At 34.0% G+C, this 20,856-nt stretch overlaps 1 protein-coding gene across 1 annotated transcript; it reads left to right on the forward strand.

The window, feature by feature from the left end:
- The first annotated feature begins 10,714 nt into the window (after window positions 1–10,714).
- On the forward strand, window positions 10,715–13,194 carry LOC145068057 (uncharacterized). Its single transcript, XM_079015049.1, has 2 exons — window positions 10,715–11,593; window positions 11,740–13,194. Exons 1-2 carry the CDS (start codon window positions 10,771–10,773, stop codon window positions 12,888–12,890), a joined length of 1,974 nt encoding a protein of 657 aa, XP_078871175.1. The 5' UTR covers window positions 10,715–10,770; the 3' UTR covers window positions 12,891–13,194.
- The last annotated feature ends 7,662 nt before the right edge of the window (window positions 13,195–20,856 follow it).

Raw genomic sequence — 20,856 nt, forward strand, 5'->3', positions numbered from 1 at the left:
CTTACACTCATCTTCTGCCTAGCTAATATTTTCGTTGTGTAGTGACTCCCAATCCATGCATATGTAATAAGTGATCCCATCTTGAAGTTTCCGGCACAAGTATGATCACTTTTAAAAGACTTTATTTGGAAGGTCTCTTCATCAGTCATCCAAGATGCCCATAACCTAAAGCTGCATTCACTCTTGCAACACTTCACCAACAATCTTTTTTTCTTTTCAAAACAAAGCTGGTACCCATTGGCAACAACATGATTTCATAACATGGTTTTAACCTGCCATGGGTCATAAAATCTCATACCTAAGTATTGGCTTTTGCTTATTCCAATGTAACGACTCATCGAATATGACATGTACCTTACCACAAGGGTCACTCTCACCCTCATCATGTAACGTGGTATGCAAGTCATCCTCTTCATCTGAGGCACATAGTTTACTCAAAAAGTCATCATTTGTTGTTTTGTTCATAACAACAGTTTCACTTGTAGAATCAATACCAACATCCATCAAGTTATCCGATTCATCCTCATTATCCCCACCCATGATGTAGGAATCACACTCATCTTCTTCATCGACTTCATCACCAAACCATTCTTCTATTTCAGCACCAACATGGTCAACATATACATAATTTTTTCCATCTGTACAGTAAGCATCAAATAAAAAAGTTGCATAGTCAACATCATTAGCAATAGGACAAATCCCTTCCACTAATGTTTTGTCTGGCTTGCAATAATAAACTTTTTGAACTCTTCTTGCATGTAATGTTGAAGCCGGGTCACAAACTCGGAGTACGTGAGAGCATAAAAAAAGTATTAGTGACTAGATAGACAAATATATATACTTTATTATGCTATATATATAGTGACATTTTCCGTTTTGGTTATTTCTTTGTTTTAGATCTAATATTATTTGTTTTTAACTAATTTTATCTAACTATTATATATTTTAAGTAATATGTGAAGGTTTAATTTTCATTTTTAGGGTTTTTTTAGATACCCCAAATGTAAACCTTAGAAAGTAGTTACCTTCAACCAACCTAGAAAAAAGAAAACGTGCCCTAAAAAATCAACCCATAAAGCTAGAAATTGATAGCCCAAGGTTTGGTTTACCTATACAATACAAGACCGTCGAGCTTGAATCCTTGAACAGAAGTCGAAATTGAAGTTAGAGGTGACAATGGGTCGATCTGAGTTGGGTTCAAGTTCAACCTATTTAATAATTGGGTTGGAATTTCTAACCCAACCCAACCTGTTTATTTAAATGGGTTGATATTTCCAACCCAATCCAATCTTTTAGATAAATGGGTTGTCACCGGGTTGATCTGTTTATATAGTTCCTCACCCAACCTATTAAATAAATGAGTTAAACTTGGGTTAACCCATTTAAAATCAATTAAAAAATTATATAATTAAATATTATATCACTTAAATTATAAAACGTAAATAAAACTTTATAATTATGATAAAAGCACAATCTTAATTCATAAATACAAATAAATTGTTCAAATAACATTAAAAATGTTTAGTTCCTAGAGGTGACAATGGGTCAACCTGGGTTGGGTTTGGGTTCAACCCATTTAATAATTGGGTTGAAAATTTCAATCCAATCCAACCTGTTTATTTAAAGGGGTTGATATTTCCAACCTAACCCAACCTTTTAGATAAATGGGTAGTCACCGGGTTAACCTGTTTATGTTGTTCCCGACCCAACCTATTAAATTAATGAGTTAACCGTGGGTTAACCCATTTTAAATCAATTAAATAAATTATATAATTAATTATTATACCACTTAAATTATGAAATGTAAATAAAACTTCATAATTATGACTAAAGCACAATCCTAATTTATAAATACAAATAAATTGTTCAAACAACATTGAAAATATTTGGTTTCATAGTGCTTTTGGAGAGTGACCAATATTATTGGCACTAAAAAAAGGATGAAAATTAGAATTGACTTTTATTAAACATAGATAATAATAATGCAACATTATAATTTACAAATTAATACTTTAACTAATATATGATAATATTCAAATAATTATTAAATTAAATATATATATATATATATATATATATATATATATATATATATATATATAGGTTGACATGTTGATAATTTTTACCCAACCCAACCTATTTAATTTAATGGATTAGACAGGTTGACCCATTTAAGTTAAATGGATTGAAAATCTCAACCCAACCCGTTAATTTTGAGTTGGGTTCGGGTTGGGTCGATTTTTGCCAACTCTATTAGTTTCATAGTGATTTTGGAGAGTGACCAGTATTATCGGCGCTAAAAAAAGGATGAAAATTAGGATTGAATATTATTAAACATAGATAATAATAATGCAACATTATAATTTATAAATTAATACTTTGATTAATACATGATAATATTCAAATAATTATCAAATTATATATATATATATATATATATATATATATATTAAAGTTAAATGGGTTGATGGGTTGAAATTTTTTACCCAACCCAACCTATTTAATTAAATGGGTTAGATGAGTTGACATATTTTAGTTAAATGGGTTGAAAATGTCAACCCAACCTGCTAATTTTGGGTTGGGTCGATTTTTGCCGGCTCTAATTGAAGCCACTCAATAAGAATAAGAATCAGGTTTGTTTATTTTTATTTTTATTATTATTTTTTTATTTTTTATTACAGTACACTACATAAACTTATTTTAGCTTTAACCGAAATAGCTTATTCCTTTATCTTTTCTGTTCTTGAGTGTAGGGATGAGCAAAAGGACCGGGGAACCGGCCGAAACCGGTCCTGGAACCGGCACCCGATGGAACCGGTCGGGCCGGGACCTATACTATAATTTCGTGATTTTTTGGAACCGGGACCCGGTAAGAACCGACCGTTGGAACCGGCCCAAAACCGGGAACCAGACCGGATACAAAAAACCCCATGCATTTGGCTTTGTCGCTTGAAGTTCTGCCTTACACTTCGGATGTAACAAAAAAAACACGATCGACAAAAAAAACCTTGATCGCCGATCCCAACTCCCCAAGTCACGAAGATACGAACCCTACCAGGCTAGTCTACCATCGATCGACAATTCGACATCTCTAAGGAATAAGAATCCAAGCATCGATCATCGAATCCAAGAATCCAGGCTAGTACCCTACTTGTACGATTCCAACTTTCCATCTCCAAGTTTCAATCGCTCTTCAATTCTTCATCATCAATCATCGATTTTCATCTTCAATTGTTTCAATGATTCAAACTATGGATGTTCATGAAGATCAAGTAAGATCATATATTTATATTTCGTGTTTTAAGATTACATATTTGCTTCAATGCTTCAATGATTCACCAAATATATGCATTCTTATCCCTACTTAATTAAACGATCTTGATTCTTGATCATAGTCTCATAGTGGAGTACTCCTTTACGGATGAAAGGTTGTACATATAATATATGTTTCATGTTTTAAGCACCATTTAACAGTGTACTTTGTAGACATACATGCAAGATTTTTGTTAGATTAGTTTATTATTTATAGTATGAATGTAATTATGTAAGATTGTCAAAACTACGAATTTGTTTAGTACTTTTGTAGTTTTGTTATATAATTAATGTGTAAAATTGACAATGTAGGATTTGGATGGGTTACCAAATGTACCATCATCAAGATACCGAAACTCGGATGTTCATGATGCCAATATTGAAGACGGTAATCCGGCTAATTGGATTGGAAAAGACTTTGATGACCAAGTAAGATTAGCATTTAGCTCATTAGCAATATTTACTTCTTTAGCAATCTGTCCAAATTTTGAATTGTGCATAACTCACTCAATTTAACTTATTTTGATCTGAATCGTTTTCCTACATGTAGATTAGGATTTGTAGTTGAGTTTAGACTATAAAAACGCTTGATTTGGTTAAAAATTGAATGCATTACAAGCCCCGCAAGGAAATGTGTCAAATCTGATTTTTTTTTTCTAACAGCAATAAAACGTAATCTGATTTTGTTGTTCAAATGTGCATAACTCATTCAATTTAACTTGTTTTGACCTGAATCTTTTTTCTACATGTAGATTAGGATTTGTAGTTGAATTTAGATTATAAAAACGCTTAATTTGGTTAAAAATTGAATGAGTTACAAGCCCCGCAAGGAAAGGTGTCAAATCTGATTTTTTTTTTCTAACAGCAATAAAACGTAATCTGATTTTGTTGTTCAAATGTGCATAACTCATTCAATTTAACTTGTTTTGACCTGAATCTTTGTCCTACATGTAGATTAGGATTTGTAGTTGAATTTAGACTATAAAAACGCTTAATTTGGTTAAATATTGAATGAGTTACAAGCCCCGCAAGGAAGGGTGTCAAATCTGATTTTTTTTCTAACAGCAATAAAACGTAATCTGATTTTTGTGGTTCAAATGTGCATAACTCATTCCATTTAACTTGTTTTGACCTGAATCTTTTTCCTACATGTAGATTACGATTTATAGTTGAGTTTAGACTATAAAAACGCTTAATTTGGTTAAAAATTGAATGACTTACAAGCCCCGCAAGGAAGGGTGTCAAATCAGATTTTTTTTTTATATTTATTTTTCAGCATTTAAACGTAATATGACTTATTATATGTTTTATTTAGAAGATTTAGAAGAAGATTATATAGAAGAAACACTGGCATGGAATGTTATACCAAGTGATGAATCAAACCAAGAAGAGGAGCCACAAGAACAACAACCTTCAAAAAAACGAAAATTTGCAACCCCACAAAAACAAAGACAACCAAAAAAACCAACACAAACAAAAAAACCACCACTACCAAAAGAACGAACACAAGAAAAATACCCAACAAAACCAAAACCCAAAAATAACAAAAAAGACTCAAAAGGAGTTAAGGGACCGGATTAACCCAACCAGACGAGGTGAGGGTAGAGATAATTCCTGTTTGGAAATACTTCGAGATAGAATGGATAAAGGAGGAAGATGGAATTGAAAGAAAGTGGGCTGAATGTAATTATTGTTTACATTTACTAGCCGCAGATCCAAACCGGAATGGGACAACTTCAATAAACAAACATTTTAATGGGTGCAAGTTAAATCCGGGCAACAAACCGAAAGAAGTTGATGATAAACAACAAAAGTTGTCATTTACGAAAGCTCCTAATGGTGAGGGTCATGTATACACATGGAAACATGATGATACTAGGATCCAGCTTGCCTTGCTAGGCCTTTTCACCGTCGGGGAACAACCCTTTAAATTCATTGAAAACGAGGCATTCATAGAATTTGTAAACGCCCTTAATGGTAGGGTGAAATTGCCTTCAAGGCATAAAATTTCTCGTGATGTTGTGTCCTTCTATTTAATGGAGATGCAGAAGTTGTACAAACATTTCAACAACCCCAAAACAGCCATCCACTTGACAACCAACACGTGGACATCCTCGTGTTAAAAGATAAATTATATGGTTGTCACGACCCACTTCATTACCGAAGATTTTGTCGTGCACAAAAGGGTAGTCAACTTTAGAGAGGTTGATACTCACAAAGCTGAAGACACGGCCCGGGAGTTTCTAATTTGCATAAACGAGTGGGGGATGAAGAATGTCATGATGATGACCGTTGATAATGCCAAGACAAATGACGCGGCAATCAACATCATTGTGAAAGAACTACCGGGTATTTACGAGAATGGCAAACATTTTCACATTAGGTGTATGGCTCATATCATAAACCTAGTTGTGAAAATGGGGTTAAAACACGAAGTTTATCATGTAAAAAACCTACAAGATGCGGTCAAATACATTAGAGCCTCCCCGCAACAGATCAAGACCTTTAAACAAGCCATGAAGGATGTGGCTGTAGAAAGTCAAAGGTTTTTGTGTGGTGAAACTCCAACAAGGTGGAACTCTACCTTTGAATTGCTAAGATCAGTATACGATGTGATAGACACATTTCTCGAATATAGCCATCAAGGTAAATAAAATCAAATATATTTCAGCACTAAAAAATAGGAATATTTACTTATTTAACAATCTGTCCAAATTTTGAATTGGGCATAACTCACTCAATTTTAATTTTTTTGATCTGAATTTTTTTTCCTAGATGTAGATTAGGATTTGTAGTTGAGTTTAGACTATAAAAACGCTTGATTTGGTTAAAAACTAAATGAGTTACAAGCCCCGCAAGGAAGGGTGTCAAATCTGATTTTTTTTCTAACATCAATAAAACGTAATCTGATTTTGTTGTTCAAATGTGCATAACTCATTTAATTTAACTTGTTTTGACCTGAATCTTTTTCCTACATGTAGATTAGAATTTGTAGTTGAATTTAGACAATAAAAACGCTTGATTTGGTTAAAAATTGAATGAGTTACAAACCCCATAAGGAATGGTGTGAAATCTGAATTTTTTTCTAACAGCAATAAAACGTTATCTGATTTTGTTGTTCTTTTTTGTAGATCCAATGTTTCATAAAACAGTGGGAAGGGTACCATCACATTCAGATTTTGATATGATTAAAAAGATGATGGAGTTTCTTGAGAAGTTTAAGAAGAAAACTGAAATAGTTTCGTGTTCAACAAAGCCTATCTTCCATACGTATGCTCGGAAGATCCTAGACATAGAGCAACATCTTAGGAAACATGAAACCAACCCGAATTTTATGTTTATGGTACCGGATATGAAAGATAAATATGACAAGTATTGGGGTGACTATGATACTATAAGTGATTATGTCTTCTTTGCGACATTGTTAGATCCTCAATGCAAGTCAAAGTTTATGAAAGTTGTTTTTACCCAAATGCTTAAAGCCAAGAACAAAGATAAAAAGATGTCCGTTGATGAGATAGAATCCAAAGCACGTGCAAAGGTTATTGATATCGAATGCAAATTGGACAAGTTTTTCAAGACATACTTGGAAAGTCAAACATGACCTCATCGTCTCAACAAGAAACTCCCGAAGAAGTTGTTAATTTTGATGACGTAAACGAATTCTTTGGAAGCTATATGACTTCGGGAAGTTTCCCCTCGACTTCGTCAGAAAGTCAATTGCAACGATACTTAAACGAGGACCCAATCAGATTTGACAAAGGATATGATATCCTCACATGGTGGAAAAATAACGAGGTGCGGTTCCCGATCGTTGCTCGAATGGCAAGAGGTATCGACCTTCTTTTACTCTAGTTTTCATTTGTAATTTATAAATTCGTGTCGTGTATTATACACTAATTTGTTTACTAATAGATATTTTGGGGATGCAAATTTCCACCGTAGCATCCGAATCCACATTCAGTAACGGTCGTCGAGTAATTACCGACTACCGTATTAATTTGTCCGTTGTGATTGTGGAGGCATTGATATGCACTCAAGATTGGCTAAGAAAGAGTAGCTTGCCTATATATGACTACGACGAAGTGCACGATGTGTTAGCTGACGATGACCTCGCTATCGGTAATACACTAATACTTGTTACATCTTATTTTTAACATCTTATTAGTATTTGTTACATTTTAGCAAGGTTGTAAAAATCGCTCGACGGTAGCTCGATGATCGACTGGTGTTAAGGGATTAATCGGTCTTGGAAGGGATTAATTGGGGATTAATCGGAGACCATAGATTATTAATAAAATATTAATCAAATATTAATATATCTTAAGAAAAACAAGTACTTCAAAATTTGAAAAGAAGGAATTTTTTCTAATTTTTTAATTTGAAATTACGAAAATATGAACATTTTGGTATAATATTTGAAATTTTGAAAATTTGAAAATTTTGGAGTAAAAAAAGAAAGTTGATTTTTTGAAAATTTTAAATTATTTTGACTTTTGTTGACCGATTAATCCCGCCAAACCCGATTAATCATAAATTTCCGATTAATGCCCTAATCCTCTACGGTTGGAGAACGCCAAACGATTTATCCACGATTAATCGCCGATTAATCCCGATTTCTGCAACCATGCATTTTAGTAAGTAATAACATTTTTCTTTTGTATTATATATAGACATTGTGGATGCTATACACAACTTGAAGCTAACGGGGAAGAGATCGGGGAATTAGTCAAAATGTCAAAGAAATGTTGGAATCTATATATTAGACTTTGTTTTTTTTTTTTGTTGGTGAAAAATTCATGTCAAGGCAACGAAAGGGTACACATCATATGACCACCCCTAATCGTTTATTAAAATGTTGATTATTAAAATGTTGATTATTTACTAGTATTTAAACATCCACTTCTTCACAACCAACCAATAAAACGCAAAGTAATTTAGTCGTTGGATACATCAAAATTTAGCCGGTTCCAAAATCGAAAAATCGGCAAAAACCGGACCCGGAACCGGTAGAACCGCCGGGCCGGTTCGGTTCTTCATTTTGGCCGAAGCCGGTTCCGGTCGGTTCGGTTCTTTTGCTCATCCCTACTTGAGTAGGGATGAAAGTGGGTCCAAACCCGGACCGGATGGACCTGGACCCGGAAAACCCGGAACCGGTTAACGGAATTTTATAGAACCGGAAACCAGACCGGTATATAGGAACCGATTCCGGTTCGGTTCCGGGTATGGTTCCGGGTAAAGTGGGTCTAGAACCGGAAAACCCGGAAACATCAAAGTGGGTAGGTTGGAACCGGATAAAGTGGGTTTAGAACCGGAAAACCCGGAAAAACCGGAATTTTTTGGTAATTACTTACTACTCAATGGGTTGAATTTTGAAAATTTTCATATTGATATCCCGATTTTGGGGGACTGTAATTCATTGAATATGAAACCAAAATTAATAAAAGTATAGTCTAAAATCATGTACAAACTCTAAAATACACTCTAGAAGAACCCGCATGTCAACCCGACTTTAAACGAATGAGATATGCTTGTGTTAATATTTTCACATAATACAAAGTACAAAAACAAATAGCTGAAAAGTTGAAAATTTTCAGTGTTGATATCCCGACTTCGGAGAACTGTAAATCATTGAATGTTAAACCAAAAATGACAAAATTATAGTTTAAACTCATGTACAAACTGTAAACTAGAAGTTGGAACAAACCCCATGTCAATCTGACTTCAAACGAATAAGATATGCATGTTTTAAAACTTTCACCGAATACAAAAAAACTGAAAAACTAAAAACTTCCAGCTTTGATATCTCGACTTTGGAGGACTGTAAGTCAATGAATATAAAACTAAAAATGACAAATTTATAGTCTAAAATCATGTACAAACTCTAAACTACATGTTTGAAAAAATCATATGTCAATTGGAGTTGAAACGAATAAGATATGCATCTTTTAAACGTTTCATAAAAACCGGTTCTGGCCCTAAAAGTGGTTCCGGTTCCAAAAACCGGTTCCGGTTTTTAGACCCGGTTTACCCGGACCCAATGGACCCAAACCCGGATTACCCGAAACCCGGATAAAGCCAATTTTTAAACCCGGAACCGGACCTGATTCTACATATTCCGGTTCTAACGGTTCCGGTTCCGGTCCGGTTTTCCGGTTCTAAATCTCATCCCTATACTTGAGTGTGCATGTGCTTGGCGGGAGAACCATTGTTTTTTGAACTTATATTATATATCCAAGAAATTGATTAAGTTCAAAAAAAAATGTAGGGTGTGTATGCATATTGTATGGCATCTGAGTACAAATGTTTATCTTGAAATTAGCTTTGAATGCATAGCATCTCATTGCGAATGAAGTCCTTAAAATTAGCTTTCAGTTGATTGCAAATGGCCATTCTGAAATAGAAACAACTTCCTTTTCTTTAGTTGATCATAATAATCTTGATTGCAAACGGATTGTGCAAGGTATTGAGTGCTATTTAGCTCAATCCTGTCAAAAATACAACGGAATAAACCTCTGTTCCTTTTGTTGGATTTAACTTCAAGAAAATGTTATCATGTGTATGCATATTTACTCAAACAAGTTACTTTTCTGCATATTCAAAATCTTTATGTATTCTAGCTTTAAATTAGGTTAACCTCACAACAATGGTCATGATGACTCTAGCTATGCATAGCACGTACATCTGTTTATGAGATCTTAAAAATAAATATTCTACAACTTTTTTAACATCTATTTAAGTTATGCAAATCATTTGTAATTTGATTTATTCAACTTCCTATAGATTTTGTTTACGGATCAGAGGAAAACAGTCAACTCCACCGGTTGACTTTGGTTTGTTTTAAACTCAATTAAGCCATATGCAATCATGCTCTAACCACCTCTGTACCAATTAATGAAACAAGACTAATGTATAACTTAAAAATGGGACTTATTCCTTACTTATTAGAGACTAGAGAGGTGGTGCTAAAGATAAAGAAAAAGGAAAAGAGTTATGCTATGCTTTTGTTTTGTGTGTTTATTCTTTACGTATTAAACTAAAACAAGAACAAAACATGAAACCAAATCTAGAATTATCAGGACTTCGAGATTACAATGTCATATCTATTTTTTATTAACCGATACTCATAAATTAAAATACATCATAAATTATGTCAGCTTGTTGATATAAAGTCGTTAATTACCAGCAATTTTTCATATTTTAAGGGACAAGTAGGGGAACTTTGTTGGCAAATTAAAATACTATGAGAAACCGGTTATAAGATATATATCACCGATTAGAGTAAAAGCTATAACAAATTAAAAAACAAAAAGATAAGCAAAGTACATAAAATAAAAAGGGCTCATTCAGCGTGAATTTGGCATTTGTCACACATATATGCTCTTTCTTTGCTAAAAATTAATAAGATGGGGAGTCTAACATGATCATTATCGTAAAGAGAGAAATATAATAATTATAATGGAGGCGGTGCTTGAAGTACCTGAACACGAGCATCCACTAAAGCTCTTTGATTTGCAGCTACAATATCCACACTATGAAGAAGAAGAAGAAGAAGAAAAAGAAGAAAAAGATCCGATTATGAAAGAGGGGTTCGAAGGTGTCACGTGTCAGAGGTGTAGGGAAGAAATCCATATGTACCACAGGTACTACTACACATGTTCATCATCATGTGATGATTTCTCACTTCACAAATTCTGTGGTGAGCTCCCGTCATGGTTAGTCCACCCATCACACCCACCACATACTCTTCACCTGGAACCATATTCAGATTTATATTTGGAACGGATATGCAAAATTTGTATGAGACATCACAAGCCTGGAGAATATCATTACAACTGTCATGAATGTCGTTTCTCCATTGATGTCAAGTGTGCCTTGGAAGTTGGAAAAAATATCATCTATCATCCTTCCCACCCTCACTTGCTAATATGTGCCATCCCTAAGCCCATTTTATGCCACTGTAATGCTTGTGGGAAGGAACATAAAGGCATCTTCTATCAATGTAGTACCACTTGTGGTGGCTTCACCATACACACTGAATGTGCTTTCCTACCACAAAAATTGCTCATCCAACAGAGAACACATGGTTCTTTTTATCATACCCATCCCCTCACCATTTCATATTCCTTCCCCTTGAAAGATCAACAAGCTAAGCATTTTCCTAGATGCAGAGTATGTGGTGGTGATTTTTATGGTAAGGATGATCTTTGGATTTACAAATGCGATAAATGTCTCTACTATGCCCACGTGGATTGCGTAAGAGTGCCGCCTCCAACTGCCGGTAATTAAATCATTTTTACTTTTACAATTCCTTTCCTTGCCTTGATTATATATATATATATATATATATATATATATATATATATATATATATCATTTGGTAGTTAAATTGTTATATATAGTTGCTAATTCCTAATGTATGATCAGGCTTTGGCAAAACGGCTAAAAATTATGAAGATGTTGACCATCCTGGTCTTCTCCATCTCCCATTCCCTGATGAAACATACAGCCTACCAAAACACTACTTGTTTTTCCAACAAAGTGGAACAAGCAATCATAAGGTAGATGATCACCTAATCCACATGAGTCATCAACACCCTCTGATTCTAGTTGATCACACACATAGCAATGAGCAAACCTCCTCCTCCTTAAATTCTTTGTTATTAATAAAGTGTCATGACCCAATGAAAAAGACCCGACTGTTATGCAATGGATGTCTCAGACCAATCATGTCCACCATGCCTTTTTACATATGTGATCACCATAGTTGCAATGACTTTGCTCTCCATGAGTGGTGCACTCGACTACCCTCAGAACTACAAAACCACCCGGGCCACCCACACCATACTCTCCATCTCATTTACTCAAACATCCCTGGTTGCTTTTTTGATGTGTTCCTTTGTAATGTTTGTTGTCTACCTTGCAATGGATTTGCGTATGGTTGTGTCGGATGTGAATACTATGTTGATGTTACATGTGGACTTATACCTAAACAAATCACACATGAAGCTCACCCCAATCACCTTCTTTCAATAGATAAATCAGTCGCTTTGTTTTTTTGTCAAATATGTCTCGAAAGCGATCAACGTCGTGAATGGTCTTTCAGATGCAACATTTGCTATATCTTTATGCATCCCGAATGTGCTTTGTTATTAGCTAAGACAATTAGGCACAAGTGTGACAAGCATCCAATGCACCTTAGTTACCACCCGATTGAGAATCATAAGAGTGAATACTTTTGTGAAATTTGTGAGGAGGACTTGAATCCTCATGTGTCTTTCTATCATTGTCAAGATTGTGCTCAGTCTGTGCATACAGCTTGTGCTCAATCAATACTTCAGAACGAGACACATACCTATATCGAGTATCGGAGAGCTACTCACTATTTCGTGAATATAAAGTTTGGAGGCATTCATAAGACTCATAGTCACCCACACCCTCTCTCTTTTTCTCAAGGTATTGTGTTGGATGGTGAATGTAGTAATTGTCATCGACGATTACAATACAAAATGATCTTTAAATGTCTCAAGTGCAAGTTTGCAATTGATTACGGCTGTTGTAAGAAATACTACATATGAAGTTTTTGGTTTCTCTTCCTCATGTTTGAAACCATGCATATACGATTTGTAATTGTCATTACTCTTTCTTCGCCTTAATTTTATGTGTATGATGGATGATACAATAAAGTAATTGAATTTAACGAGTCCATACTAGCCCTTGCACCACTTTTGTTCATTCCTTACTATTCAAAGATCTAATAATTTTGAATCTAGTAATCTTGTACCTTAGATAATTAACAAGACTTGTCATCTTGTAGTTGTGGGAAAATTTATATATGAAAACTTGATGACACCGAATATATATTTTGGTTGAACAAGGGCACTGCAAAGACTTCAACTGAAGGGGTGTTTGTTCCGGGAGATGTTCAGATAATTTTATTTAACAAAGCCCAATTCAACCTTATTTTCTTTTATAATTTTATATTATTTACATTATTTTTGATATAAGACCATGAATGGAGGCACAAAAGTCCCTGGCTGATTTGTGTGATATACACTGCACCATCATGTGGTCCATGTAGGATCTTGAAGCCAATCCTCAACAAGGTCTATTTCATCTTTTTAACTTGAAAGAAACTTTGTTTAAAATCCGTTAATTGATTAATGAAGGAAACATGTGACAAATGAATTTGCGGAGATTGTCCATTATGTTGAGATTGATATAGAAGAAGATCAGGAAATCGCTGAGGCAACAAACATCATGGGCACACCATGTGTCCAGTTCTTTAAGCATAAAGAAATGATCGGTTACCAAATCTTTTCTTTACCTTCTTTCCTATTTTAGAAAGCCTTTTTACTCTAACAATGGAATTGAGATATGATATATTTATTATGCAGGAGTGTATCAGGGGTCAAAATGAAGAAAGAATACAGGAAGTTTATCGAAGCAACAAGTAAGCTTATAATCATTTCTCTTCACTTTCCTAGATGCCGACAACATTTTTGTGATACAACTTTGATACGTTAAACTTGTTGCTTGCACAATGCTTTTACGATAATTGAACTTTTTAATTATTATTGTTTTGCTAGACTGGAAGTATTCCAATGGATTTTTTTTTTGGTAAACACAAGTAATTTAGTATTTCATAAACATCCATTCCACACACTGATACACATGAATAAATCTCAACTTTAAACATTAAAACCCAACATATGTAGCATCACATGTGGTTTTATAAGCACACATACTATATTGATTTTGGCCAAGATAGCGATTCAATTTTAAAAACTATTATATGTCAGAAAATCGGGGTGTTTTGATTGCTTGGATTAGTGAGAGTTGTGACTGCACTTTCAGATTAAAATATTTCGATGGTACACAATCGAAATCTTCAATCAGATAAAACTTAGTAGAATGAAGAACAACAGAGAATGTGAATGTTATGATCTGTGTACCAGATTCAAAAATGACCAAAAAAAACGGGAATATAACCCTTTGTCTGAAATTGAATTGAAGCCACTCAAGAAGAATTAAGGTTCGGTTTTAACATCTTTCTTTTCTTTGGTTTACCTGTATAGTAGTATACTACCCAAACTTATTTTAGCTTTAACCGAAATAGTTTATTCCTTTTCTTTTCTTTTCTTGAGTGTGTATATATGTACTTGGCTGGAGAACCAGATGCATCCCTTTTCCTTATCTAAGGAACCGAACAAAATCAAAAAACATGCATGGTGTGTATGGTATCTGATTACAGATGTTTATCTTGAAATTAACTTTGAATGCATATAATGTATCTCATTGCAAAATGGTCATCTTAAAATTAACTTTCATTTGATTATTGCAAACGGCCATATTAAAACAGAAACAACTTCCTTTTCTTTAGTTGATCGTAACAATTTTGATTATTGATTACATTTGAATGTTTAGTGTATGTTTTCTATAAAAATCAAAATTTGAATGGTTTGCTTTGCGATTAATATAAGTATGTATGTGCTAAATATACTACTACTTGGAAATTGTATTTTCTACTTTCCTGCTTGCTTCGTTTGTAATTTGATTTATTCAACTTCCTACATAATTTGTTTACGGATCAGAGGAAGAAAGCGAACCTATATGAGATATTTCAACATTCAACTCCACCAATTGACTTTGGGTTCGATTAAGCAATATGAATCTACTCTAACCTCTATATATTATATACCGGCCAAATCATAAAACAAAATTGGGACTTAACTTATTCCTTACTTAATATTGGAGAGAGGTGGTACTAATTACTAAAGATAAAGAAAAAGGAAAAGAATTATGCTATGCTTTTGCTTTTTGTAATTGTGTTTATTCCGTAATTATTAAACTTCAAAAATATCAAAACATAAAACCAAATCTAAGAATAATCAAGACTTTGAGAAAACATATCAATGTTACAATTAATCAACCGATACATTGTAAATTATGTAATTTTGTTTATGAAATCATTACTTGCAAATCTGCAATTCCACATTCTAAGGGACAAATGAGGAAAATTGGTGGGTAATTTCTTAAAGTAAATTAAATTAGTATGATAAATTACTTTGGAAAAAACTTGAGTGATTTCTTCTTTTAGAAAAGCAAAATGAATAACAAAATAGCAAAAGATAAACAAGTGTAAATTAGAAAGAAAAAAAATAGCTTGCTTGGTTCGTAAAATTGGCACACACATATGCTCTTTCTTTACTATAAATAAGATGGGGTTTGGGGAGTCTAACATGATCATTATTTAAAGAGAGAAATATAATTATGATGGAGGTAGTACATGAAGTACCTGAACATGAGCATCCATTAAAGCTCATTGATTTGCAACTACAATACAATGAAGAAGAAGAAGAAGAAAATGACGACGAGGGTGGTGATCCGATTATAAAAGAGGGGTTTGGAGGTGTCACATGTGGAAGGTGTAGGGAAAAAATCCAAATGTACCACAGGTACTACTACACATGTTCATCAGCATGTGATGATTTCTCACTTCATAATTTCTATGGTGAGCTCCCATCAAGGTTAGACCACCCATCTAACCCACCACATACTCTTCACCTTGCATCATATTTAAATTTAATTGGAAACTATAACCATATAATATGCAAAATTTGTAAGAGGGATCAAGCACTTGGAGATTATTGTTACCATTACAAATGTGATCAATGTGATTTCTTCATTGATCTTAAGTGTGTCGTGGAAGTAGGAAAAAATGTCATTCATCATCCGTGCCACCCACACTTACTAATATGTGCTATCCCTAAGCCCATTTTATGCCACTGTAGTGCTTGTGGGAATGAACATAGAGGGATGTTCTATCAATGTACCATTTGTGCTGGCTTCACCATACACAGTGATTGTGCTTTCCTAGCAGAAAAATTGTTTATCCAAGAGAGAACAACAAATCCTTCTTTTTATCATATTCACCCCCTCACCATTTCATATTCCTTCCCCTTGATAGATCAAGAAGCTAATCATTTTCCCAGATGCAGAGTATGTGGTGGTGATTTTGTAGGTAAGGAGGATCTTTGGATTTACAAATGCGATAAATGTCTCCACTACGCCCATCTGGATTGCATAAGAATGTTGCCTTATACTGGTAAATCATTTTAATTTTTACAATTGCTTTGCTTTCCTTATATATATATATATATATATATATATATATATATATATATGATTAGGACTTGCCAAAACCATTAAAAATTACAGAGATGTTGACTATCCTCATCTTCTTCATCTCCCATTCCTTGATGAAACTTATAGCCTACCAAAACACCTGTTTTTCCAAGATAGTTATGATCATCATAAGGTAGATTACCTAAAACACGATAGTCATCAACACCCTTTGATTCTAGTTGATCAGACACTTATAAGAAATGAGCAAAAATCCTCTTCATCCTCTTGGTTATTAAAGTGTCATGACCCAATGAAAAAGAACCAACTACTATGCAATGGATGTCTCAGACCAATCATGTCCACCATGCCTTTTTACACGTGTGATGATGCAAATGATGATCAAATTCAAGGAGGTTGCAATAACTTTGTTCTCCATGAGTGGTGCACTCGACTACCCTTAGAAATAAAAAAGCACCCAGGCTACCCATAACATACCCTCCATCTCATTTATGATGGGTTTTATGCCCCTGTTGGAGTATTCTTTTTTGAGAATAATCATTAATCAATAATCATATACCTGTGTACATAGGAATACACCACTGAGATTCAAATCAATAACGTCCTGCCATTGAGATGTCTTCATCCTCATCAACAAACCACCCTTTATAATCCCTGTATGTATCATTGCACTGACTGAGGTTGAATTAAAAGGGTTTAGGGTTTAGGGAGAGATTGGCGATAGAATTTTGTAACCTGCATTGTTGACCAATACATCAACAGTCCCCCACGCATCAACAGCCTATAATAATTATAATGTCAACAAAATTCTAAATTTGTTTTCTAGACTAAGAATTAATTAAGTGGTGAAGAATGAATTATGGGTCACGGTTTTGATCATAGATGCAACATCTGGTTCTTTTGAAACATCTCCTTCAAATGTAAGTGCCTGACCACCTGCTTCCTCGATCTGGATCAGAAAGGAAATAGTCACTTCCATTATATTATATGCGACTGCCATCACAATTTACAATTTATTACAAGAGAAATTAAGCTATTGATTCACCTGTTTACAAACTTGTTTTGCTTCATTAGACGATCTTGCATAATTAACCAAAACCTTACAACCAGATTTGCCTAAAGTTAGGGCAACCACTTTCCCGATACCTCTAGACGCTCCGGTAATACTTGTATTGGAGACAGACAGTTGTCGTTCAAGAATTTCCTGGTCAACAATTTGACTTGCAAAGAATAAACACTAAAAAGATTATATATTTCTTCCTTGCCTATGATACATGCTCCACCAGTCACAAATCCAATAATTGGCCTTTAGTTATCTACGTTTTGGGCAAGTAGATATTGAGTCTAAAATTTTATTTTAAAGAATATATAATTAGGGTAAACATAAGAAAGATAAATTGTGTTGGCATCTTAATCACAAATTTATATTACCTAGTTCTAGGTTGATCTCCATAAACTATTCACTATTCTTCTCTGCATTTGGCTTGGAAAGGAATATTGATGTAAAACTGGAAAAGAAAAAATTATTCAAAGCTCACATGTTGATTCAGTGGAGCGAATCTATTGTCGCTGGCAACAACACATCACCGATTAAAATAAAGCAATGACGGTGAAGATGAAGAAGTGGACTGACATCGTGAGGTGGTGGGATGCTACCAATAGCGGTGCTTCAGTATAGAGAGAAGGGAAGTGAAATAGACAAAGATGGAATTCGGGAAGATAGAGGAGGAGGGAGGTTGATTGAAGACAGATGCGGTAAAGATAGAGATAGAGAAAACAATGAACAAATGAAGAAGAAAACAATGAATCGGGGGTGATATCAATCGATCGACGGTGGGATATCGGGTTAAGAGCCGATGGCCACCAATCCAATTTTTATTGGGTAATAGAATCGATGTCGAGGACACTAATATGGTAAAAGAAAAAAAGAAAAAAAAAACAAAAACAAAAAAAAAATCAGTAAATCACAAAAGAGTACTCTTTAAGTGGCACTTTAAAATTAGTATGTATATATAATAATTCATCAATGAATTATGCTATAGAAAACCTAAGAATAATTCATTATTTCACACTTCTTACATTTTTAAACCTTAATTTCACATCTCAAGTAGTAAATTGTTAAAATATTGTGTACTTATGCATGCTAAAAGAATATGCTCCTTGACGACCGATGTGATTTGCAATGTATAAAAACTCTAAAATAAGACAAACAAAAAATAAGAGAGAGTTAACGTTGATATTAGACACTAAATAGTAAATTTGTGTTCATATATTAACTAAACATTTTTAAGTTGTAAAATATTAATACTTTGTTTTTTTATTCAAAATGGTTTTTATTACCGATGATAATATATTGACCATTTTGAATAAAAATCAATAAATTCAATAAGTAAATGAGTTTAATACTATGTAAATAAACACAAATTCAAGAATTCATTGCCTAATTTCAACCTTAGCCCAATATTAAACCCAATTAACCTAAGTGTTTTCTTTAAATTAACAAGCTATCAAATTCTAAAGTTTTGTTCACATTGTTCGTTGACCGTTTGTCCCAAACCCAATATATTTCCGTTGTGGCTTGTCAAAACGTGCAGGTGTCCGTCAATTGACATTTGGATTTAGAACTGTGGGTAAAATCGAATTGTCTAATTGGACAAATTAGATTAGACTATTTGGTTCGGATATTTAGATTTTTGGATTAGTTTTCAACAAAACCGAATTACTATTTTGGATTTCGGATTGGTTTGGTTTATAAAATATGAACCGAATAATAAAAAAAAACCGAGTAACAATTTATTATTTATTTATTTTTAATATAACTATAACTATTTATTAATTTTATAATTTATTTTTTCAAATAAGTTCAAAAAATTTCATCTAATAAAAAACATTAATATGCATTTTCTCTTAAAAGTTATTTATTTATTAAATATTAAACTATAATATACATTCTTAATAGTTTATAAATTTTAAATCACAATTAAATATTTTTTTTTGCTTCTTCTATAAAAATTGGATAATATTATAATTATATGTCATTTTAAAATGTTTTAGTTTTTGAAAACCGAATTATAAAAACCGATCCAACCGAATTGTAATTGGATCAGATTTGAATTTAGTTTGGATTATTCGGATCAATATTTTGAAAACCGAAATCAATTTGGATTTACTTAATTGGATCGGATCGAACCGATCCATCCAAACAAACACCCTTATTTGGGTTAGTTGGGGGTATCGTCCAATATGAACCTGATGGCTACAACTGCGTAGGTGGCCAACAGCATCGGAATCAGAATCGGAATCAGCATTGATGTCGGAAAAAGTAGCCTCGGCAGCTGACCGACCTCTACTAGGTCTAGTCCCTCAACAATCGCTAACAAAATCTTTTTCTGATTGAACAGCCAACACGCTAGCACTCTTCGGTATGACTCGGTCGCTGCCATCGGTGGCTGGTTCCCAAATTACCACCGTTCTCAGCCGCCATCGTTATCAGTAACCGTTAAGGCTTACTCGACTGATCAACCTGCTTCTCCATGTTTCTAATTATTATTTTTAAAATCATTTACGTATGTATCCATGTGTATATTTAAACCTCAAAATCAACAAAGCGAAGTAGAAAGAGGATGTGCTTTGCATTGATCTAAAGGAAATGTTGAGCGTCTAACCAGTATTCCATGGAATGCTTTCAAGTGTTGAAAATTTGGTGATTATAGGTTCAGGACCTGCTGGTTACACAACAGCAATTTACACAGGTCATGCCAATTTGAAGCCTGTAGATATCAAATAGGCAATGTTCCTGGTGGGCAATTGATGACCACCATAGAAGTCGAGAGCTTTCCAGGGTTTCCAGAAGGAATCACTGATCCAGACTTGATGGATAGGATGCGTAGTCAAGCTGAGCGTTGGGGAGCAGAGCTTTTTCAAGAAGATGTTGAATTTGTTGATGTGAAGACCAGTCCTTTTTTGTACAAAGTAGTGATCGCATAGTAAAGTGTAATAGTATCATAATGGCTACAGGGGCGGCTGCCAAAAGGCTTAAATTACCTCGTGAAGATGAGTTCTGGAGTAGGGTAATTAGTGCCTGTGCAATCTGTGATGGAGCTTCACCAATTTTTAAGGGTCAAGTTCTCGCTATTGTTGGAGGAGGTGATACAACAACTAAGGAAGCAATATATTTGACTAAATATGCAAGACATGTACATTTACTTGTATGGAGGGATCAATTAAAGGCATCACGTGCTATGCAGGACAGGTTAGAAAAAATATGTATTTCTCTTCACACACAACACGACACATAAAACAACTAGCAACCCTGGAAACTATCCGAAGTCTCAATGGCAAACAACATGCCCCGTGGGTTATCAGCAACCCTAAAGACTACCTGAAGTCTCAACACAT

This window comes from Lactuca serriola, chromosome 8 (genome assembly GCF_051521515.1).
Source record: "Lactuca serriola cultivar US96UC23 chromosome 8, Lser_US96UC23_V15, whole genome shotgun sequence".
Lineage (NCBI taxonomy): Eukaryota > Viridiplantae > Streptophyta > Magnoliopsida > Asterales > Asteraceae > Lactuca > Lactuca serriola.